Source organism: Aethalodelphis obliquidens, unplaced genomic scaffold (assembly GCF_003676395.1).
Source record: "Aethalodelphis obliquidens isolate GAN/ISIS:26980383/991018 unplaced genomic scaffold, ASM367639v1 scaffold37, whole genome shotgun sequence".
NCBI classification, from domain to species: domain Eukaryota; kingdom Metazoa; phylum Chordata; class Mammalia; order Artiodactyla; family Delphinidae; genus Aethalodelphis; species Aethalodelphis obliquidens.
The window spans coordinates 6,243,834-6,268,687 of record NW_020837981.1 but is presented as its reverse complement, the minus strand read 5'-3'; the positions used below and the strand labels follow the sequence as shown (position 1 = coordinate 6,268,687).

Sequence of the window (24,854 nt, the reverse complement as noted above, 5' to 3'; positions counted from 1 at the left end):
GCCCACCCAAGGCTCTCCCGTGCCAGGTGGGAGGTTGACAGGCGTGTCGGCAGGTCCCAGAGAGCACTTGCCCCTCCAGGTTCTGAGATAATCCAGCAAGATGTCAGGGCCGAGGGCGTTAGTTGTGTCAGCAGATCTGGGGGCTGTCTGTCTGGGGCTGGGCTGCTCCAGGAGTGTGGAGCCCCTCCCTGCCCCCTACTTCCCAGAATGGTCGCTACAGAGCGTCACAGGCTGGCCTCGCCGACAGCTATGAGGGCTGTCCTACCGCTTCTGGTTCTTCTTCCTTTGTGTGCACCCCACAAGTGGTTCCCCCAGGGTCAGCAGCCTTCATGTCACATGGTCATCCCTCGTTCTCAAGGCCCGGGCTGGAGGGGCACTGTGCTGCAGAGGGCCGCCTGGACCGTGGGCAGGGGCCAGCCCACAGCAAGGCTTGGGGAGCAGCTTTTAGGAGAAACAGGAAGAGGAACTGGTGTCTGGAGAAGATCAGGGATGGTGTCACTGCCGTTTGCAAACCCACGAAAGAAGTGTCAGTGTTTCTGTGTGGCCCAGAAGACAGGGCTGGGAGGAGGGTAGTGACCAGGGAGACATTTAGTCACCTGGCTGCCCATTCCAAGGGAGAGGCCTGGCCAGTCAGTGAGCTCCCTTCATTCGCAGAGTGTGACGGGGGCCCGGGGACCGTTGGGGATGCCGTGGGTGGGGCCCCGGACTTAGACTTGGCCTTTCACTCCGAGACCTGAACTCTGAAGGCAGGGTGGCTTGAGGCAGCAAACAGACCTACAGGGGAAGTTTAAGTCCCACGCACTCGTGTCCCCTGCCCACCCATAGCCCCGACGGTTCAGGACACGCGCAGGGCGCGGGGGGGCGCCTAGGTTATCTACGAGAGAAGCACGCCTGTTGCTGCCTAGGTGGGTGGCCAGCAGGAAGGTCTGGCAGGACTCAGAAGCCCCAGGTCGCCTCCTTTACTTTGGGCTCAGCTCCGTCCTACCCCGGGACAGCAGGCAGAGCTTACACCGAGGCCCCGCTGCCCCCGGAGCCGGCGTGCCTCGTGTCGCCCCCAGGCCAGGGCCCGCGTGGAGGCGCAGACCCCCGTGAGCTGCACGCCTGCCCCATGCTGTCGTCCGTGTCTGCTCCCCACCACCCCGGCTCGGGCCTGCACCACGCCGCCAGCAGCACTCCCGCCCGCCTCCCTGCTCCCCGGAAACATGCCCATTTCGCTTCTCCATCCTGCCCTTGCTGTTGTTCATTGTGCTGGTGTCCGGGCTAGGGAGACAGAGGGGCTCCCAGGGGCCTGGGCCCCGATCTCAGGGTCTCTGCTAGTCTCAGAGCCCCTGGCCGCCTCCCTCCCTGCCCCACGTGGCTTCAGCCCCCCTGACTGGCGGTTTTGGGGGGAGGATTTGTTTGCTTGTTTGTTTGTTTCTCTGCAGAAAAAAAAAAAAAGCATTCAGCTTTGTAGAGGGGTGGCTTTGTTTTGGGGGTTTCGTTATTTTCCTGGTTTTGTTTGGTTTTCATTTCTCCAGGCATCTCGTCGCTGTACCTCGTCACCTTACCTTTCTTTTTCCTGCTCTCTCCTCCTCCACAGATGCCACATGCTGGCAGTTCTGACCAGCCCCATCCCTCCATGCAACAAGGTTTGCACGTCCCACACCCCAGCAGCCAGTCAGGGCCTCCATTACATCACAGTGGGGCTCCTCCTCCTTCCCAGCCTCCCCGGCAACCGCCACAGGCCGCTCCCGGCAACCATCCACACAGTGACCTGACCTTTAACCCCTCCTCAGCCTTAGAGGGTCAGGCCGGAGCGCAGGGAGCGTCCGACATGCCGGAGCCTTCGCTGGATGTAAGTTGGGGTCACCACGTGTCTTGGCCTGGGGCCGGGACTGCCCGAGAGCAGGGGCGGGTGTCGAGGGCCCGAGGCCCGGGGTGGAGGAGAGGTACAGCGGTGAGGAGCGGGTGGGCGGGCGGAGGGTGGGCCCCGCCAACCTGCCTCCCCTGTGGCTCCAGGACTGGGGAACCCCACAGTGGGCAAGCCTCAGCGAGGGTGCCACACCCCTTGCCCCACCCTGCTGGCCCCGCCCCCATCCCCTTGGCCACAGTCCTGCCGCCCGGCCCTGCCCTCCCTCCCTCCCCCAGGCCCTCACAGAGTCCCTCTGGGCCGGTCCTGGAGGCAGCACAGGAGGGTCCCTCCCCCCCTTCTTCCCACCTCCCGTTCCCCGACATCGGCTTGCCATCGCTGCATCTGCCGCTCTCTGGCCCAAGGCAGGGGAGGGGCTGGAGGGACAGGTCCCTCTGTCTGTCTCGCTGGTGTGTGTCTCCAGTTTCTAGTCTGTGTGTTGTCCATGCCCTGTGCTTTTGCTCACTCCATCGCTCACTCTGAGAGGCCCCCACGTGGGGTGACAGAAGGCTCGGCCTCGGGTCACACTGGGGGGTGGGGGCGGGGGGCGTCGTGTGACTGAGGCAGAAGCGGGCAGCTGAGATTCAGGGATCACCCCCCTTGAGAACTGAATGGTCTGGAAGGTGGGCAAGGGGGACACTGAATGATGGGTGTTGGGTAGCTGGGCAGGGCTGCCAGCGAGGGACACGGCCCTTGCCCCGCCCACCCCTCGCCCCCAGGCTCTAGATTCCCAGAGAGGAGGCCTGCCCGCTCCTAGGTCATGTCCCAGCCCCAGCAAGAGTCCCCCTTGGCCCCAGCAAGAGTCTCTGGTGAATGGGATTCACTCAGCTTTGGCGCCATCTTGGATTCTTGCCCGACTCTCCTCCCCAGCCCAGGCCAGGGCAGGTGCTTCTAGATTGATGAGGTCCCCTGTGTGACCGAAAGAGTCCGAGGACCTCACAGTAGAGGGTAGGGACGGTCTGTAGCCTCTTCCCGGAGTCTACAGGGAAGAGCAGTGCTGCCCAGCTAGCCGCGGGCTCAGCAAGGAGCCGGGAGCTGTTGGGGGAGGTGTGGGGTGCTGGGAGCCGCAGAGACCCTCCAGCCTTACATGCAAAGCCACATGGCTTCTCCTGGGAGGCATGAGTGACCCCAGCCCCTTGTGGCAGGGTCTCAGGAACACTGTGCGTGAGGAGCCTTCCCAGCTGGTGGGCCGAGGGCTCCACTCTTCCAGACTTGAAATAAGCACGGGTGTGCCCCAGACTAGCACAGTGGCCTGGATGCATCCGGGGACCACCGGCACTGTTAGTTTTCCCTGTTTGGACCAGGACCCCAGGAGGCAGGTAGAGGGCAAGCGAACAGGCCCGAGGGTGCCCTGCTTCCTCGCCCTGGGCCGGCCCGGCCTTCAGCCGACACCTCATCTGAGCTTCTGTACTTCTTTTCCAGCTCCTTCCAGAACTCACAAACCCTGATGAGCTCCTCTCGTACCTGGATCCCCCCGACCTGCCGAGCAATAGTAATGATGACCTCCTGTCTCTCTTTGAGAACAACTGAAGCCCACCCCTCCGTCGGGGCCACCCCTCCCCACGCGGCCTCCTTCCCCATCTGCCCCACACACTTTCCCGCCGGGAGCCCGTGCCCTCGGACCGCCCCTGCTGCGGCCTTCAGAGCCTAGGGGCGGGAGGGTGCACTGTGAAGGCGGTGCAGGTCTGGAGCCCACGCCCAGAGCAGGCCCCAAAGATGACCCTCGAGACAGGGCGCTGGCCCGGGGAGGGGGCACACACTGACGGTGGCTTCCAGATGACCCTCCAGTGCCCCCCAGGTTCTTCCAGTTTCTAAACTGTAACCCGGCCTCCCTGCTTCCCGGCCCAGAGCCGCCTCCACGTGACTGTGAACCTGAGGGAGGGGCCCCCGTATCCCAGCGGCCCCGAGCCTTGGAGGAGCAGCAGAGGTTGGTGGCAGTGAGAGCGGCCTGCCCACCACCACTACCACCCACCACAGAAAAGCACAAACCTCTGGGAAAGAGAACTCTTAGGGGCCAAGGTTATCGCTTTGACCCCAGACCTCTAAGCCAGGATACCCTGTAAACACTCTCAGAGAGCAGAGAAAAAAAAGACAAGCGTCTGTGTTTGGGAGAGGGTGAGCCATTCCTGCTTGGGGACCGGTGGAAAAGGGAGTCAAGGCCTCCGCAGAGCCAGGATGGCTCCGCAACCTCTGACTCAGGCCAGGGCCCAGCCTTAGCGGGGCCAGAGCGAGAAAGAATCCAGCTGAAGTTATTGTGCCCTTAATTGGGGAAGGGGGGAGTGCCGCCAGCCGGATTTGGAGTCCAACAGAAATGGCCAACTACAGCTTTGCTCCAAGCCACCCCCTGTTCTTAAACGACAGCATCTTAAAGCCGCAAAGTCATCTGGGGAAAAGGAACACTGGACTTGGACAGCAAGCGACCCATTTCTCTCCATGCGTCCTGTTTCCTTCCTCTGCTCCCCCCTCGCCCGCCTCTCCAAGACTGTTACGTGGGACACCCACTTCCCTCTGTCCCGGTGCCCCTATGTCTACCCAGACGGCAAGGTGAGTGGTGGAAAGGCAGGGGATGCAGGGGCTCAGCAGCAGGAACCCCGGGCATCACTGTCTCTCTCCGGCTCCTCTGTCTGGTCTGACCTGTCCCTGTGCTCGAGGCCGCCCCCGGCTCCAGCCCAGTCTGTCGCCGCGTGTGCCAGGATGTGCCCTCGAGCGTCGCGTGGTGTTTCTGTGGCTGTCTCAGACCCCGCGCTTGGCTGCCAGCCTCTCCTTCCCTCCATGTCCCTCCGGCCTCGAAAGCTCACCCCACACTCCTGCTCCAGCAGAAGCAGCCTCTGGTTTTCCCTCCGCGCTTCGCTCCATGCAGCTAACTGCTCGCTCTCGGAGTCTCCCGGGTAGCTTCTTGTGAGTCCGTTTTGTTCCAGGCTCCCTTGTGCTCCCCGAGCCGCATGGCCGGTGATGCTGGGCCGTTGGGTCACTTGCGTCCCCTCTGTAAATTCATCGCGCCCCTCCCCTGCTGCTGCCCGAGGCCCTCACCTGCTCCCCCGTCCGCTGTCTATGTTCTCAGTCTCCGTCTCCCTCTCTGTTGGGCGTTGGGGGAACACCCCCAGCACTCCTCTGGATGTGACCGGAGCGTTGGCCCCAGCTGTTGACTTCCAGTCGCTGTACCAGACGGCCCGGCACAAGGTTTTCTGTAGGAAAGCTGCCATCGTCCCATCCCCACCCCTTTTCCTTTGTCCCGTTGTCAGAGGTTTTTTCAAACAGCGTGGTGTTCCGTATACAAATCGATTATTTTAAGAATTGCTTTTGTAAATATCTTTGTGAATATTTTAGTATTGTCTTTGATAATATTCAACATTTTCATGACCTGGTTATAGCCTTTGCTGGTGTTTTTAAAATACCTTGACTCAACGACAAAGACCGAGTCCCTTTTTTAAGAAAAACAACAAACAAAAACAAAAAAGCAACCAGGGCCATTTGTACAGAAGAAGGGACTGAGAGCATGGGTGGCTGTACAGTGAGTTAGAAGACCCGGCCACCCGCCGTTTGGAGCCATCCCCAGTTGGCTGGTGGGGACAAGACGACGCCAGGTAGCATGTGGCCGTCTCTGCCCAGTGGCCAGTAGCCCCAGCTGTGTCAGGCCATCTGGGAATGTTCTGCCCCAGACAGATTTACAGATGCCTTCCTTAGAAGTTCCCACTTCCTGCTGTGCAACTCTTTCTCAGAAAGGCCTGGGGTCCGTTCTGGTTGTTATCAGGGTGTCCCCCTCTGCTCACTGACCTATCCACAGCTTTCTAGCACAGAGGGTCGATCTGTTCCCCACAGCCCAGGCTCCAGGCACCTGCCTTGGCCATCTCTGAGGAAGCCATGGGCTCGGCACCTGAGGCAGGTTTCCTGGGTCCCCTCCCAAGCGAGCCTCCACCAGCAAGTTCAGCAAAGAGCTTTCCAGAACCGTGGCGCCTGCAGCCCGCGCTCTGGGCGTGTCCTCCTCCAGAGCGGCTCTGGAGCCAGGTCGGGGGGTGGGGGGAGGCATCAAGGCGTCCGGGGCTGTAGCGAGCCCCAGTTGGTGACACATTCAGGTGATGACAGCCTCCCCGAGCAGGGGCGGTTCTGAACTCTGGGGAGATGCTTCCCTGATCCTTTCGGATGACTACTTGGAGCCATAAGTAACCTCAGCAAAAACAAAGCCTCAGCAAAGCCACTTCTCCATGACGAGCATCCACCCAGCCCATAGGCATGTTTCTGTCTCCACTCCACAGAACGGACAGGGCGCTGGCGGGCAGGTGGGAAGGCCCAAGTACAAGCAGTCAGCCCCATCTTCTTGGTTTGAAGCTTTACCCATGTATCATGTTCCTGTAGCCATTTTTATTTTTTAAGAAACTTCTAATACTTTCTCCGTAACGGAAGCCCTGAACCCCCAGAGAGCTACACGTCTGCTCCCTCGGCCTGACCCATCCAGACAGGGCGACGTGGGCAGCAGCCACTCAAGGGACGTGTGTACATATGTAAATGAGAAATAGAGACATGTTAACAGATGCATTCATTTCCCTCGGAATGTGTATTGTTTTTATTTTCCGGAACAAAGCAAAAAAAAAGGCTTGGAACTCCATCTTCACGTGGAAAAACTAGATCCTGTCTGTTAGCGTCTGTGAGGTCTCTCTCCGCATCTGTCTCACTCATGTAATATACTCTGACTCTGTGTAGAAAGGAGTTTTTTTTGTTCCGTTTTGTTTTTATTCTACCTACATGTACTACTTAGCTTCAGTGTACTAGTCCTGCCACCTGTGTATTTTTAGGGTGCTATGGAAATAATGAAAAGAAACGAGGATTTCAGAAGAAAATTGTAACCAAATTCATACTTTGTATAATTTTTGATATCATGATCGCAGGTGATTTCACACGTACACACACATGAACACACCCACCGTGCAGCCTGAAGTAACTCCCACTGCGACCGTCATCGTCTCTGTACATCTCTGTACAATGCAATCATTTCATACTTTAAACTGGTCAGAAAACTAATTGTGATTTCTAGTCTTGCAAAGCTGTATGTAGTTAGATGATGTGACAACCTCTAATATTTATCTAATAAATATGTATTCAGATGAAACCTGTATATTAGGTGTTCATGTGGTTCTTTTGTATTTAAAGATCAAATTCTTGGACTCTTGCTAGACATTTCTATACTCTGTTGTAACACTGAGGTATCTCATTTGCCCATGTTAATTTTTTTCTAAATAAATGGACGAAAACGAAGGTTCGGCCAACTAGCGATTTTGTGAATGTTAAGGGGCGGTTTGGGTGTTTTCTGATTTTGCTTTTTAGCACCACCCCTGCCCGATCACCCTGCAAAACAAAACAGAACAAAAACTATGCAGTCAGGTGCTTCGGGTGCTAAGATGGAGGAGCCCCTGACACAGGGGTCCTGGAAGTGGCCCTGGAACCTGGCTCAGGTCAATGTTCAGAGCCCAGTGTCCTCACCTCCTGGTGGACCCCGTCTCCAGCAGGCCCTGGTCCTGGGGAGGGGGCCCTGAACGGTGCCAGGCCCTATATGGGGTGCTGGACACTCAGACCCAGTGCAACTCGGGGCGGGTGTACGATGCTGGCCGGGCTCAGATGGCGAGCCCTTGTGGATTCTCTGGGCTTAGGAACAGGTACCTTGTCAAGTTAATACAGACGCTTTCCTGTTGGCCACCTCTCTCTGGCCACCCCACTTCTCAGCACCCCTGCCCCCCTCCCCTTGAAGGGGACCTTGGGTCTCCTCTTGCCCATGACTGCAATTTACATAGGTTACTTTGCTACAGCCCCTGGCCAGGCTCTGGTTCTAACTGTCTTTACAGCCTCAGGCACACAAACGACTGCCCTTCCTTGTCCCCTCCTGAACTTTGGGGAAGTGAATATGATTCTCAGGGCCCAGCAGCCAACCACTGTCCCCCCCCCACCCTTTACTCAGCTCTGGCCTCGGGCCATAGGACATAAGCAAATGTGGCTGTCGTAGCCTTCCCTCCACACGGACCGGGTAAGGACAAGTCCAAAGAAGGAAGTGGGGTCTGGCAGGCACCCCAAAATATATCCCCTGGAATATGTGCGTGTGGCGAGGGGAGCAGGGTGTCATCAGCCACGGGACGGCCCATGGAGAATAGGGGGCCTTCTCTGGGGTGGCCAGTTTCTCTTCCTGGGGGGAGATGGAAGGGGAGGGGAGAAGGAGAATTTACATTAAAAATGGAATCTCGTGGCCACTGCCTTCTGCCGGCAAGAGGTGTTTTCTCTGAGAACAGACACTCCTGGAAGAGGGCTGCGTAGCATCAATGACGGTTTCCCAAAGGGGCCCCCAGCTCCCCACTGCCTTGGAGCAATGCTTCCCTGTGGCCTCACTGAGTGGCCCATGAAATCAGTTTGGTGGGTTGTGACCAGCACTTTTTAAAGAAATAGATGAGAATAAAGTAGAAAACATCAAGAGCACCCTACAAAGTAAGGGTGAGGATTGTATCGTGGAACTTTTGTTGCAGTTGTGTGTGTGAGTCTGCTGAATCATGATGTAAAATTAATTCTTACTTGTGGGTTGTGGTTAAAAGCAAAAGGCTTGAATGCCATTGCCTTAAAGGCAGGAAGTGAGCAGGGGTGGAGAGGGAGAGGCAGGGCCGTATCTCCCCTAAATTCACGATAAAACGCAAACCTTCCTGCTATTCTAGCTTCAGAACCTGAAGCCAGGGATACAGCTGAATACAGGCCGCCTAGCAAGGCTGCGTGGAGACCCGCCCATTCCATCCCACTAACTCCTCCTGAGACCAGCTACTTCCTTCTGTGGGCCTAGAATGAGAAAAGCCCGTGGGAAAAGCCCAGCAAGGGCCTGGCTCAAGGCGGCTTGGAGCTCAGCCTCCTGCCACTGCCCCCTCCGCCCTCCACTGTCCTCCCTCCCTCCCTCCCCTCACTCGGACCATGCAGCACATGCTGCAGCCCATGGGTCTTGGGTTTCCGTTCTTCCCAACCCAGCCTGCAAAGCCCTCACCCTGAATCCAATGACTGTCCTGCCACAAAAGGCCATAGGATGCTGGCAGGAAAAGTTATTCCGCCTGCAGGGGGCTGCCAGGGCAAATTAGGGTCTCCCGCCTCACTGAGGCCTCAGGGCAGCGTGTCTCCACCTGTCCGCCCATTTCCCTCTTCCTCTGTTCCAGCAGCCTGCTCCACCACGCCCACCTTGCTCTAAGCAGGCTACACCCCCATCACACACACCCCCACTAACTTTCCCCCACCCACAAACCTACCTCCATCCTGCCCCGGCCTTATCTTCTTCCGCCCAGGCCCAGAGGATGTGGTGTCCCTTCCCCAGTCAGGGACAGCCCCTCCCCAGCCCCTGACACCATCACCTCCTTCTCTTCTGGGAGGGATTTCAGCCCCTTCCCTTTACCCTCCCCCATCCCCTTCCGCAGCCCTAGAGCTTTGGGCCTCGGGTCTAAGAGCCGCCTCCACACCCTTTGCTGTCCAGCCTCTCTCTGCTCCTTCTCATGCAGACTGCTCCGTCTTTCCTTGATCGCCCATCATCCTTGACACCCTGCAGCCCACGACTCTGAAGTTCTCTGAAACTTCTCTTGCAAGCTCACCTACGACCCCTTGGTTTTTCAAGTCCGTGCCACTTTTGGAGACTGGACCTCACAGCTGCCTTTGACGGTTGCCAGTTCTGCCTTGAAACCTCCTTCTCTTGGGTTCCATGACAGTCCCCTCTTCTGGGTGGTCAGCGCTCCTGAAGTCCCCCTGACCATGCCTTCTTAATCGTCTTCATGGGTTCCACAGTCACTAGGTACAGCGGAGGTCCGTCAGGCTCTCCTTCTCTGGCTGGCGCCCATCCCTCCAGTGCTGAGGGTGTTGGCTGCCAGCAGCTCACTTCTCTTCACCAGACAATTGTCCTCAGCAGACAGGGACCTCCTTGCCTGGGATGTCACCCACTCCTGCCCCCACACATGCACCCCTGTCGAGGGTTCCGCAGCCAAAGACTGATGGTTAAAAGCCACCAGATGACAGCCTCTTTGCTGCAGTGTGGGTAGCGTTCCCTGTGGATCGGGTCAGGGTTGGACTTCACCTGAGGCCAGATGCTTACCCTCCCCTTTCCCCTTCTCTTCACCCTCACTGTCTCCTTTGTGGGTTTCTCCTGAGTGCACTCCCTCAGTAAATCACGGGAATCTGAAGGCCCATTTCAGGCTCTGCTCCTAGGGAACCAGACTAAGATAGTGGGTGCCAGGAGGGGGCCTGGGAGGCAGCCTCTGAGAATAAGACACTGGAGGCGGGTCACTGACCAGATGTGAAGGAGGTACCATCACTGGTGACAGTCGCGGGCATGGGGTAGCCGTGCCTCTGCTGTGATCTTCACCTGCAGTGACCTGGGGTGGCACACGGGTCAGGGGGCTGTGCCAGCTGATGCAATGTCTCTGGCATTTGAGAGGTGGGAGGAAAGAATAACTGTTAGGACTGTGCAACTGAGTGACTATTGCCAAGTGTCACTGATTCATTGAAAGAAAGGAAATGACAGTCCCAGATCTCTTCATCAGCCATTCAAAACAAAGTGTGAGTGGGAATTCCTTGGCGGTCCAGTGGTCAGGACTCCAGACTTCCACTGCAGGGGGCACAGGTTCGATCCCTGGTTGGGGAACTAAGATCCCGCAAGCCACGTGGCAAGGGCAAAAAAAAAAAACCAAAAAAGTGTGAGAGTCCACGGAAACCTCTTGGCAAGAAGCGCTGAGCTTATCTTCTGCAGCTGGAGGCCAGAAAGAGCAAGATGAGGCGTAGACTTCATCATAGGCAGAAACTCAGAAAGGCTGGATGCCCCACCGAGGCCGTTCTTCTGTACCAAAGTCAGGCCCCTAGTAGGGAAGAAGTGAGACCCCAAGACTCGGATGGTGTGGTGCCCCAGCACCTCCCCTTGGCAGGGATCTATTGCCGCATGGAGGGCTTGTTATAACCAGCTGGCAGACAAGGAAGAGTCCTGAGCGTGGTTCACAGATGAGGCCACTTTGTATGTTGGTGCCAACCACGTGTGGACGGAGCCTGCACTACAGCCCCACTCAAGGGGCAGAAAGACTCCCGTGAGAGGGCATTCTTCCAATGGGCAGAGATTTGGACAGTGAGCCTGGCCTTCTATTCTGCACGGAGAGAGAAGTCACTGAGAAAAGATGCACACGTGCTCGTGGGCAGGGGCAAATAGCTTAGCCAGCTGGTCAGAGGCCTGGAAAGAGCAAGAATGGCCTATCCGGGATGGGAGGACTGGGATAGAGGCGTGTGGTTAGACCTCTGGGAGTGGGCAAAGCGTGAGGATCCACGTAGCACATTTTAACAGGTGCCAGGGAGTGTCCAGTGCAGAAGAGGCATCAAACAACCAAGCAGGCAGGGAGACCTGGCCAGTCTCTGTCCCCGCCCCTTGCTCTCCATCTCGTGATTACACAATATGGGCCTCCAGGGAGTGCCATGGAGGACAGAGTATCAGGAAGACAGAGATCAAGTTAGATATGAGTTAGATATGAGCCCACAGCTTGGGCTCCCTGTCACCAGGGCTGATCTAGCTACTGCCACTGCTGAATGTCCAACCTGTCACCCACAGAGACCAAAGCTGAGCCCCTGATACAATAACATCCCACGAGGAGACCAACCAGCCAGCCAGTGCAAGCTTACTACATAGGACCCCTTCTATCATGGGGAGGGCAGTGATTCGCCTTGACCCGAATTGATACATCTTCTGGGTATGGGTTTGCCTCTCCATCCTATGGAACCTGAGGACAGCACCCTTACCTGAGGGCTCACAGAGTGTCTGATTCACTGGCATGGGCTCTCATGCAATATCGTTGCAGAACAGAGGTCCGAATTGCAGAAAAGGTTGTGTGGCCATGGGTCCATAATCTTAGGTTCCGCACCACGCAAAGGCTGCAGACCTGAGAGATGGTAGAATGGCCTCGTAAAGATGCAGCTGAGGTACCAGCTTGGAGATGACACCCTGCGAGGATTGCCTGCTGTCCTTCGTGTTGCCCTATACATCCCAAACCAATGACGATTCTTGTCTGTCAATAGGCAGGTGAGATCAACTTAACCTGAGAGGCAGGTGGGTCTGAGCAGTGCAAGGACTGTAGGAAACACTGTGGTGTTCTGCCCACATCCCTCTTCAGGGTCGAGGCACCCACCCCCAGCTGCCATGAATGTGGGCTCTCAGCCTACATCCCCCCTTTCTCTAGAAAAGAGATGGTTCTGAGGCAACAAGAGCTGCCTCATCTGGGAACTTACACCCCTTAGGGGCAGCCCACAAACAATGGATAGTACAGAGTATAAAATGCTGGCCCTCTGCCTTAAGGGAAGACGTCACTGTGGTACAGTTTATGCTCCAAAGCCCTTGATCTGTGACCAGGCCAACGCTAGCCTCTCCCTGCTTCACCCCTCCCTGTCTTTCAGGTTGTTCTGAATAGCAATCCCTCAATAAATCAACTTCACAAGGATCCCAATCTCAGGCTCTGCTTCTGGAGAGCCCCACCTAACACAGCAACACTGGGTTCTCTAGATGTTGCTCTTGTGCCCTTTCTCCGTCAGCAGTTTCTTCATCCCACCCATGACCTGAACAACCGAGTCTTGATGACTTGACTTCCTAAATATCTCTTTAATCTGACGTCTTCTCTCCATCCCTGATGCTTTACGGTAATTCAAGACCAGAATATAAGTACCCACGTCAAAGCCTCAGTTTTGCCTCTTGGCCCATAAAACATAAAGAATGTATTATCTGGCCCTTTAAGAAAAAGTTTGCAGGGACTTCCCCAACGGTCCAGTGGTTAAGACTTGGCCTTCCAAGGCAGGGGCGGCAGGTTCAATCGATCACTGTCAGGGAGCTAAGATCCCACATGCCTCACAGCCAAAAAAAACCAAAACAGAAGCAATATTGTAACAAATTCAATAAAGAGTTTAAAAATGGTCCACATCAAAAAAATCTTAAAGAAAGAAAAAAAGTTTTGCAGACCCTGGCTTACACGGTAGGGCTCAGGCACCTGGGTACATTAATTTACAAACTCAGAAGCTGTAGTGGGAGAAAGATTTCCTCCAAAGGAAGTCAGAGTGTTGTTAGGAAGGGGAAGAATTGTGGGAGGCCAGACATGACAGAGGTGTGTATGTGTGTGTGTGTGTGCCTGTCTTCAAACTGAGATGTCTCCCCATCAGTTCTGTGGTCTAGGAAGAAACTGAGGAATTAAGTGAAGTGATTTGGACAGGATGCCCTTCATTGTCGTTGTCAAGTTAACAGAAGACATGTGTTGCAATGCAATTCATAGTAGGAAGGAGTGGTAGCTCCACCTACAGCAGGTGCCTAATAATTACTTGATGAATAAATGAATGGGTGAATGAACAAATGAATGCGCAATCAGAAGAGGGGTGAGAGAAGGCTGTCAGGTGAGCTGGACCATAAAGAATGAGTCAGAATGAGGAGGAACAAGGATTAAGAAGAAGACACAGTTTGTGCACAGGCTCAGAGGTGTGACAGTATATAGCACATCTGGAAATGGCAGAATTTCCACTGCACCTGTAGAAGAGGGAGAGGATGTTGATGAATCTGGGTCTTTACCTTGAGGACACTGGGGCACTGCAGGGGGCAGCTGGCTAGTTAAATGTGGTGGGCTTTGTAAACAGCTTTATGGAGATACAATTCACAGACCATACAATTCACCCATTTAAAGCGTGCGATTCAATGGCTTTTAGTGTATTCACTGAGTTATGAATCATCACAATCGACTTTAGAACATTTTCATTACCCTGGAAAGAAATCTTATGCCCATTAGCTATCATCCCTCAGCCCTCCCATCCCCTCAGCCCTAGATAAGCACTACACTTTTTGTCTCTATAGATTCGCCAGTTCTGGACATTTCAGGTAATTGGACTCATACCGTATGTGGTCATTTGTGACTGGCTTCTTGTTTTTTCTCTTTTAAATTTATTTATTTTATTTATTTATTTGTGGCTGTGTTGAGTCTTCATTGCTGTGCACAGGTTTTCTCTAGTTGCGTCAAGAGGGGGCTACTCTTCTTTGCGGTGCACGGGCTTCTCATTGCGGTGGCTTCTCTTGTTGCGGAGCACGGGCTCTAGGCGCGTGGGCTTCAGCAGTTGTGGCACGTGGGCTCACTAGTTGTGGCTCATGGGCTCTAGAGCACAGGCTCAGTAGTTGTGGTGCACGGGCTTAGTTGCTCTGCGACATGTGGGATCTTCCTGCACCAGGGACTGAATCCGTGTCCCCTGCACTGGCAGGCGGATTCTCAACCACTGCGCCACCAGGGAAGCCCCTGTGACAGGCTTCTTTCGGTTAGTATAATGTTTTTAAGGTTCATCTGTGTTGTAGCATGCATTGGTGCTTGATTTCTTTTTGTTGACAAATAATATTCCATTGTATGGATTTACCACATTTTTTTATCCATTCATCAGTTGACAGATATTTGGGTTTTTGAGATGCGGTTTTTAAAAAGATCCTCTGATGGCTAAAATGAACAAGACTGACAACATCAAATGTGGTGTGAATATGCAGTGACCAGAGCACTCATCCATTACAGGTGGGAGTTTATAATGGTACAACTACTTCAGAAAAGTTTAGCAATTTCTTATAAAGATAAATATATATCTACTCTATATCCCAGCAATTCAACTTGTAGACATTCCCTCAAGAGAAGTGAGCATATATGTCCACACAAAAACTTATAGAACTTTTCATAATAGTAAAAAAAAAAAGAAAAAACTGCAAACAGCCTAACTGTCCATTAACAGAATGGATGAACAGGTGAAGTTATGTTCCTAAAATGGAACCTTATCCAATGAGTCCAAAGGACGGATGAGGGTAAAACATTATGTTGGATAAAAGAAACCGGACATATAGGAATAAGTCATGCATAATCACTATGAAATTCCATTGTATGTGGAATTCAAGAACTCACAAAACTCATCAGAACAGAGATTGTTTTGCGTGTGGGACGGCTGGTTGAAAGGGAGTACAAGGGAACTTTCCAGGTGGATGGAAATGTTCTATACCTTGACTGGGGCTTTGGTTGCATAGGATTATACATTTGTCAAAGCTCTTCAAACTCTACTCTTCAGATCCGTGCATCTCACTGAATGTAAATTATACTTGAATAAAGTTGGGGGTGGGGTGGGGGGCACCTCCTGGAAGCACTGAGGAGGTTTGACTGAGGCACTCAGGCTGGAGCACGTGGAGAGGTCTCCTCCAGTCTCTAAGGTGAGGGGCTGTGGCCTGGACCGGGGGCAGGGGTCGTAGAATGAGGAGGGAGGGTGGGCAAGAGGGATGCTAAGGAGGTTGATAGAGCAGGATGGAGAGGACACTCCTGATTGACAGGAGGGGGGCAGTGGGGAGAGGAAGGAGACGAGTGTGACTCTTGGGTTCCTTTCTCTGTACCTGTGACGCTTTGGCCATCAGCCTATTCCCGCTCCATCCCTAGGGCTTCTAGCTGCCACCTGTGTCACCATCTTGTGATGCTCCCTGACTCATGGGAGAAGAAGCTCAGATGACTTCAGCTCTGTGAGGTCCACAGAAGGGGGCCCTTGGGGCTTTCCAGATGTACTTGCTGCACTATGGAGAGGAGGGTGCAGGCCTGGCAGGCCACCTCAGCTCATGAGTGGTTTGGGGCGCCCAGGGAACCATCAGAACTTCGCCCAACCTCCCCATGTAACCAAGGAGGCAACCAAGGTCCCAGAGGGCAGAGGAGTAGCTCAAGGCCTGCCTTTCTCCCACCTCCTCCTGAAATGAAGCAGGACCCTATGGTCCATGCCCCCCATGTCCTCAGGCTGCCTTTTGTCTGTGGGAAAACTTTAGCCAAAGAATAAGTTTAATCCGAGAAGTGAGAAAATGCAGAAACAAAGGAAATCACTCAAAAGAGACCAAATAATAACAGTTTAGTCAGTAAGCACAGTCAAGGACCTTTAGTTCCTGCTCAAGGGCTATAGATAATATTCTGAGCCGTATCCTGTGAGCTGTCTTATAGATACTGAAACCCCCGCCCCCAGGAGGAAGAAGTTAACTACGTGATGACCAGACTGTAGCCGCGACATAAGCTGCCGCAATTCTGAGAACGGGCCTCAAAGAAATGGGAAAAGAACGACCCTGGAACTGAAGACTAAATGTACTTAAAGCAATCAAGATGATGCTGGTCAGACCACCGATGACCAGTTTCAAGATGACTGTCAGCTGACTGTGCTGTTTCTTCACGTAGCCCCCTCCCTCCGCCTATAAAAGCTCTTGCCCACTGATTGTCAGTGGGGGCGGAATTGGCCTTTAGATAGGCGTCTGCCTCCCCCGCCAAACCCCCCCCCCGGGTTGCCAGGGTCCAAAATAAAGCAAACTTTCCTTTCCACTAACCTTGCCTCTTTACTGGCTTTCCAGTGGTGAGCGGCTGGACCCCACTTTCGGTTGCACTCTCATGCACCTCTGATTTCAGCTGGGTAGGCAGCCGCCGGTGCAGTGGCCAACACAGACCCTTCCCTCCCAGAGACCGTGGATGGGAAGCTGGTGAGGAGTTACCCTACGCCTCGGAACACGGTACAGGAGGGTGGGGAGGCACAGAAACCCAGCCCACTCCCTCTGTGGGCCTCAGCAGGTGAGGTGCGTGATGGCCTGGGGCGGAGCTGGCAGGAAAGTCCCAGTTGTGTGTCACTCTGTCGTCATCTCCCCCACCCCTTGGACTTCCCTTAAGAGCAACCTCTCCTTGTCATCTGACCCAGCCCCTGCATCACCAAGGACTCCGTCTCTTCTCAAAAAATTCCTCTGAGATGATTTACTGAGTCCCAAGAACTGTACATATTTGAAGGGCCATGAAAGGGTTCCCTCTGGGTTTCTCCCTTTACCCCACGTCCAGGCAGGTGCACTGAATTCTTCCAGAACCAAGGAAACTTGGATATATTTTTTAAAATGTTTTATTGAATTGTACCATAATAATATAATGACTATAATATAAACACACATCCTCAATGTAGAGTTTGATGAATTTTACACATACATCCACCACCCAGATCAAGATACAGAGCATTTCCAGAATTCCAGAAGGCGCCTTACACCCCTTTCCCGCTAACCTGACCCCAAAAGTAACCGCTATCTGATTTCTCTCACTTTAGATTAGTTTTATCTACTCTTGCACTTCCTATAGATGGAATCATACAGTAGACACTCTGGCTTTTTTTTTTGCTCAATATAATGTCTGTGAGATTCACCCATGTAGTCGTATGTATTAGTAGTTGGCTCTTTCTCATTGCTGGGTGGCACTCCATTGTATGGATGTATTCCAACGTGTGTATCTATTTCACTGTTAATGGGCATTTGGGTTGTTTCTGGTTCGGGGCTCTTATGAACGTTCAAATATAGTATTTGTGCAGATGTACATACTCACTTCTCTTGGATATACGCCTAGGAGTGGAATTTCTCCTAGGTCATAGGGAAGCATGATTTTATCTTTTAGTAGATAAGTACCAAACAGTTTTCTGAAGTGATGGTACCAATTATACACTCCCACTAACAAGGTATGAAATTTCCAGCTATGCCACATCCTCACCAACCTTTTAATTCTAGCCATCCAAGTGGCTGTATAATGCTATCTCACTGGGGCTTTCATTTGCTTTCCCTTAATGGCTAATGATACTGTATGTCTTTTCATATGCTTATGGGTTACTTGGATACCTTTTTTTTTGTGAAATGCCTATTCAAGTCTTCGGACCACTGTATACCAGGCTGTTTGCCTTTTTGTGTTGATTCATAAGAGTTCTTTATATTACTGGATATGAACTTTTGTCAGTTATATGCATTGTGAATATCTTCTCCCAGTCTGTGGCTTCACTTCTTTAGTTTATCTAGTTTTGAATTTTGTGGGTTTTTTCTTCCAGTTTTATTGAGATATAAGTGACATACACTGTATAAGTTTAAGGTGTACAGAGTCATGACTTACATACATCATGAAATGATTATCACAATAATTCTAGTGCACATCCATCATCACATATAGATATGGCTTCACTTCTTTTTTTTTTTAAAGATCTTTAAATTTATTTATTTATTTATAATTGGCTGTGTTGGGTCTTCGCTTCTGTGCGAGGGCTATCGCTAGTTGCAGCAAGCGGGGGCTACTCTTCATTGCAGTGCGGGGACCTCTTACTGTCATGGCCTCTCTTGTTGCGGAGCACAGGCTCCAGATGCGTAGGCTCAGTAGTTGTGGCTCACGGGCCCAGTTGCTCCACGGCATGTGGGATCTTCCCAGACCAGGGCTCGAACCCGTGTCCCCTGCATTAGCAGGCGGATTCTCAACCACTGCGCCACCAGGGAAGCCCTGGCTTCACTTCTTTATTGCATTTTCTTATTGATGTCTTTTGCTGAACAGAAGTTATTAATGCTAACGAAGCCTAAGTTATCCATCTCTTATGTTTTAGTGCCTTTTGCGTCCTCTGTAAGAAATCGTTGAGAAGCCTAGGTTTTGTGCTGATAAGGGCAGCTTCTCTCTGGACTCCTCCCAGGGCAGGATTCAGACAGTTATTACTCAGCCAGCCCTGTCTGCGAAGTTGGCTGTATATCAGTTCACCCACCCACCTATCCATCCACTCACCCACTCATCCCCCATCCATCTATCCACCCACTGGTCTATCCTGTGTTCCTTGCCATCACTGTGAGCTGAGCGATGACAGGGAGTGAGAGACTCAGATGGTGGTGGAATTACTGAGATGAACAAGACCCCCGAGGAGCTTATAATCTGGTGGGAAAACACAACCTACATGAAATCCTTGACAGATTTCTATTTATCCTCACGCTGTCCTAAAATCTGTAGCTTTCATTCATTACCCTCTGAAACGTCCATTTATTTGTCTTTGTTCTGTGACGCTTCTAATATCTGGAAATAGTTCTGTTCCCACAAGTGTGAGCTGCAAATAGCAAAGGTGATTCTCACCTCCCTCATTTTAGGTACTTGGCCCTTATTGATATGGCCTGAGATAGTCAGCAGCCCTGGCCCACCGTTGGCTTAAATCCTGTTTGTGACCAGCCTATACACAGAGAACCGTCCCCCTGTCGGCGGGTGGGGACCCCTTCCCCAGGGCTGACAGGCCAGCCATGGATATTTGAAGTCTGGCCCTGTGGGACCAGCAGGTGGCCCAACCTAGCAGCAGAGAAGTGGGCAGTGGGCCCAAGCAGGAGTTTCAATAGTCTGCTGTGCAGACGGGTGGTCTCCTTCCTGGCTGAAGGGGGTGGACTCCAGCTCTCTGCTGCTGGTCTCGGGTTGAGCTGGGGCCTGGGGCCAATAGTGGGGAGGGTAGAGAATTTACACCCGTCCTGGGGGACCCTCATCTAACCTGTAGCCACCGACTTGGCAAATATACCTCATCTCCCCAGCCCAAGCCTATGCCTGCCTCCCTCCCCGAACTCTTTCTGGGGCAGTGGCTCAAAACCAGAGAAAACAATGAAGAGCCTGCCAGCCCTGGCTCTGACTAGCCAGACCCTGGTCACACTCCTCTGTGATCTGACTGCCCAGAATCCTGCAGGCCTGGCTGCCATCCTGCCTGCATAGCACCTGCCCTCCCGACGACACTGGTTCTTTGTTGGAGGAGATGGCTTGTGGGGAAAGCCCTGGGGAGGGGCACAGCTGAGCGGGCCAGGCTGGCGCCAGGCGGGACTCGGGGGCCCCAGCAAACAAGGCCTCCTAGAGAGTGGCCTGCAGGCCGTGGGCAGGATTGGGCAGTTAGCAGCCGTCCAACCGCGGCGCCTGATGGGGCTGGAACAGGGATTGAGGGTGGGAGGGCGAGCAGCCCCGAGCCCCAGCCACACGACCTTCCCCAGACACACACCCGCAGACACACAGACCCCCTCCCTCTCCCTCCCTCCACCTCTCTGCTGGCGCTCAGCCCTCAAGGTGACTCTGCAAAGTCTGGCTCAGGGGACCACGTCCACTCCTGCCAGGGGTGACTGGACCCGCCTCTCTGATCCCTCAACAGGCAGACAGAGCCTGAGGGTGGCCCTTCTGTTCATTCTTCACTCAGAGCTTAGGGGTGACAGAGACCCCCTGACCTGAAGTCAGTCCTTCATGGGCTCTGTGGCCGTGCTGACTGAGAGGCAGATCTGAGCTGAAAAGATCATTTCCACCCTCTCTCTGTGCCAGGCAGGGCGCTAAGTGCTCGACCTGCAGCATCTCATCAGACCCCACAACAACCTGCAGAGGATGTACAGATCGTCCTCAACTTACGATGGGGTTATGTCCCCATAAACACATCTTCAGTTGAAAATATCATTAAGTCGAAAAGGCATTTAGAAACACCTAACCTACCAGGCATCGTGGCTCAGCCTAGCCAACCTTACATGTGCTCAGAAGGCTTACATTAGCTTACAGTTGGGGAAAATCATCTAACACAAAACCAATTTCATAATGAAGTGTTGAATCTCATGTGCTTTATTGAACACTGTACTGACAGTGACAAGCAGCGTTGGCTGTACGGATACAGCATGGCTGTCAGTGTATTGACTGTTTACCCTCGTGATCGCGTGGGTGACTGGGAGCTGTGGCTGCCCAGCGTCACAAGAGATGGTCACAACACATATAAATAGCTAGATTAAAATTCAAATTAGAAGTATGGTCTCTCCCAAATGTGTATCAATTTCACACCATTGTAAAGTCGAAAACTCATAAGCGGAACCATCGTTAACCTCCTGTTCTAATAAGAACCATGTCAATTTAGTCCCCTGAGACCACCCAGATAGTCAGCAGGGAGCCCTGGTGTGAGCTCAGGCTGCCTGATTCCCCGAGCCCATGTCCCTAAATAGTGGGTGCAGCCTTGGACGGTGTCAAGTGGGAGGGCGGAGACCTTGACGGTCAACTCAGAAATCTGCTCCTTATCCTGGAGGAGATGGAAATTATCAGTGGATTTCACAAGGGAGAGATGTGTGTTTTAGAACGATTGCTCCAGACGCAGTTTGGGCAGAGGGACCAGAAAGCAGCCTGTCTTAATGATCCAGCAGCCGTGGAGGGCGCCCTGGGCTCTCCCTTCAGGAAAGAGTTCTCGGTTCATGGGCAAGGAGTGGGGTGAGCTGGGAGGCCACGCTCCTCTAGGCAGCCGCAGCAACCACTGTGCACAGTGGGATACGCCGGCCTGGCCACTTGAGCCCGATGGGGCTCCTGCTGGGTGGGCCCAGGCTTGGGCAGAACTACATGGGTTGTTGGAGAGATCAACAGGAAACCAGGAGACACGGCCCAAGGACAGCCTACCGTCAGAGAGAGCAGCCTTCCAGGAGGCTGTGTCAAAGGGTGCCCGCGGCTGCAAGGATGCCCAGGGGAGCAGCCGCCGTGGGGAGCCCGCAGCGGGCAAGAGTATGGAGCTCCGTGGTGGAGCGGTATTTTGTTAGAGTATCTATGGCAGCTCTGGCAAACTAACATGAAACCCCAAAGGAGTGAGTGGGAGGTCTGCCCAGACACTTACATGGGGCTCTGGTGCATTGCTGGGGGCACTAGGCAGAGCAGAGACAGCCCTCAGCAGGAGCACACGGGCTCGGGGGTCCACGTGATACCTCCCAAGGGGCAGGGGAGCTTGAGGGGACACAGCTGCCGAAGGTCGCAGGACTTGATCAGCAGGTAGAGCGGAATCTGAGACATCATTGCTACTGTAACCCCCTTTGGCCGTCCTGGTGAGGTCGACATTCTAACTGTAAGAACACAGCAACACGGTCGCTGTTCAGGGAGGGAAGAGGCTACATCTGCGGCCGGGGACCCATGAGGTAAGAGCCCAGTCTGTGTAGGGGGTGTTAGTCAGGGGCCTCTAAGAAGCAGATGCCAAGCCAGGATTCGCTGGGAAGGAAATGTATTAAGGGAAATACCTGTGAAAGGCAATGGGACAGGAGAAGGGGGAGGATGGGAAAGCTGTCAGACTGTCAGTCAGGTCTGACCTTGAGTGAAGGATAGAGGGAGGGAGGGAAGCAGGCAGGGGGGAGGGAGGAGGGTTGGTGGGATGGAATCCTCTAGCCAAAATCGGCCATCAGAGGGGTCCGCGTCTCACAGGAGAGGGGCTGCCGTAGCACCCCTTCCACACTCAATCAGTCTTTCACAGGGATGTGGCTCAGGGGTGGACGTGAGAATGGATTCAGAGGCCAGCAGCCTGGGCCAACCCCACACCTTGCAGACAGAGATCTGAGCAACGCCTTCTCGTGGCTGCCATATGAGGCAGTCAGGAAGGGAGGCTGGGCCACAGTGGAGAACCACAAAAAATCACAAGGCATTAGGGGTAAATGATGGACCGATGCACAAGACTGATGGTGCTAAAATGATATCCCACAGCTCTCGTGGACATTCCTTCCACAACTTCCAGTGCGTTCGAACATCCTTTTTCTTCTGATTACTGGCCATTTCTATTTTGCAGTTTGTGACCAGCCTAATCATTTCCTCTATGTGTTTTCTGTTGAGATGCTAACGTATTTCTCGTTAATTTTCATGAACAATTTTTCTCTTAAAGTTACACTTACCACATTGATATTTTCCCTGGTTGTTTGAAAGCTCTTTAATCATGTAATGCCTATGAATTCTGGTCCACAAGCCCACGTATGCAAGATACACAACTAAATTTACTTTTCTATAAGTTAATTTCTTTTTTCAACCTCCTATTTTGGCCCAAATGTCGGAAGCAATCTGAGTAATTTGGGGAAGACCCTTCCCCCATCCTTTCTCTCAGCATTGCCTCTAAGTTCCTGGAGGTTACAGAGTGTCAAAATAGGGGTCAGGGCATCTGTCAGAGCTGTCTTTGCTGATCCCTTAGTGTCTACTGACATCCTTATTTCCATCTGACTCTTGTCCATGCCCTACCATGATCTCCTCATTCAACTACAAGACTTCCAGGTCTTCAGACTTACTGCATCACTCTGTGCTCTCTTGGGTCTCCCCAGGAAATATGTTCATTGCTCCTTATGCCACACCACGGCTGGAGGAGGGCTGGGGGACTCACTTGCTTGGACACACCCAGTCCTAGACCCACCAGGGAAAGGGGAGCCTGGGTTCTCGTTCCTTTCTTGGACTCAAGAAACATGGCTCAAAATGTCCCTGCTTCCGGATTCCCCAAGCTCATCTGCAGGTTCTCATGTCCCTCCACAGGTCTAAACTTACTTGCTTCCCCTCCATAGCCTTCCTCCTCCAGCCCCCAGAGTCCCTTGTTGGTTGGGAGTGGATCAAAGTCTTGTGGAAAGACTGGATGAGCAATCATGCACATTTTCTAAAACAACAGGCTGTGTCCTGAGGGTTTTTGGAAACCTCAAAGCCAAGTATTGATTTCTTTGTCATTATTTCTGAAGACTGTCTGCCCCAAAGCATGGAGGGAAAGGACAGCAAGAGATACCTGGGAAAGAAATTGAGGTCACTTTGCCCCGCTGCGCCCATGGTGCCTTTAGCAGGGCAGATGTTTAAAGTATGCCTGCCTCAAAACAGTTCTGTATCTTTCTTTACAGTTCCTCCCATCTGCTTCTCTGCTTCAAAGCTTTTGACCATTTCGAAACCGGTAACCATACGCCAGGATTCTCTTCTGCCTGTCATGGTTTCATGTTACATGTTACTCACCAACATGCCAATCCATGAATTTGAGGTTGCGCCCTGCTCTTTCTGCTCCCCGCTAGCTGCTCCACTTTTGGGGTCTAAATCGCAGAGTCTCAGAATGGAACAGAGCCTCATGGGTTACCTGGTCCACCAACCACCCTGAGTAGGACTCCTCTCTGTGGCGTCTCTCCAGTCATGGGGAGTTTACTACTTCAAAGTATCATTATGTGATATCACTGATCGATAGAAAGCTTTCTTGTCCCCAATCTGGCCCCCGCTGGTCCAGCTTCGGGCCAAGGGAGCCCCACTGTGTTCTCTGTCTGTGACAGTCCTCATCACTCTGGAGATGGCATCGTGCCCACCCCATCCTCTAGTGAACAGCCTTGCTAGAGCTGTCCCCTTGATTCCCCAGGTCCCCTGCTCTACTTCCTGGCTGCGTCTTCTGCTGAATTAGTGGGGCCTGTCCACGTGCAACTGAGGCCGACACTGTGATCTCCTGATGTGCTCGGGCCAGCCCAGTACCAGGGCATGTGATACTGACACACTGTCTTAGGAACACAGTCTGCCAGTCTATCAATTTTCCAAGCCCCTGCTCATCTAATATCTGAGATCTTTGTTACATAAATTGAGGCCTCTCCCAGCCTGACCTGTACCTGCTGACCTTTTGTACTAAAATTCAGTGACAACGGAGATTAGTTCTGGAATTAGGCCGAGCTGGGCCAAATACAGGCTGCTCGGCCACTTACTTAACGACAGAGAAGCCCTGTAACCTTGGACAACTTTCATAACCTCTGCCCGCGGGCCTCTCACTGCTGTGTCCTCTCCCGTTGCGGAGCACAGGCTCCGGACGCGCAGGCCCAGCGGCCATGGCTCACGGGCCCAGCCGCTCCGCGGCATGTGGAATCTTCCCGGACCAGGGCACGAACCCGTGTCCCCTGCATCGGCAGGCGGACTCCCAACCACTGCGCCACCAGGGAAGCCCTTGGAGACCTGATTTTTAAAGAGCAGTTACACTAGTACCTGTTCTTAAGGGCCATGGGAGGATTAAGAAATAATGTAGGGAATTCCCTCGCATTCCAGTGGTTAGGACTCTGAGCTCTCACTGCCAAGGGCCTGGGTTCAATCCCTGGTCAGGGACCTAAGATCCCACAACTGAAAAAAAAAAAAAAGAAAGAAAGAAAAAAGAAATAATGTAAATTCTTACCATGTGCAGTTTATTGAGTGCAGTAAATGATGGCTATTCTTACTGTTATCAAGCATCTAAGACTATAGTGCTCCTCTTAATTGGAAGAAAAAACCAACACGTGGCATCAATGGTGGGCAATCTTGATTACACAGAGGGTAAGTGATGTCGATTCCAAGGGATTCATTGAAATGGAGGAGGAAGAGGTATCAATGTTAAGTAGTAGAGACTGAGGGTCAAGCCA

At 53.0% G+C, this 24,854-nt stretch overlaps 1 protein-coding gene across 11 annotated transcripts in view; it reads left to right on the top strand.

Moving 5' to 3' along the window:
• The window catches only part of ZMIZ1 (zinc finger MIZ-type containing 1), a 230,849-nt gene extending 223,711 nt beyond the window's left edge, over positions 1–7,138 (top strand). For 8 of the 11 annotated variants that reach the window (XM_027129752.1, XM_027129753.1, XM_027129751.1 and 5 more), the window contains one exon: positions 1,580–3,304. In XM_027129752.1, coding sequence (XP_026985553.1) covers positions 1,580–2,371 — 792 coding nt within the window. In that variant the 3' untranslated portion in view covers positions 2,372–3,304. The other 3 variants (XM_027129760.1, XM_027129759.1, XM_027129761.1) reach the window with 2 other exon arrangements.
• The last annotated feature ends 17,716 nt before the right edge of the window (positions 7,139–24,854 follow it).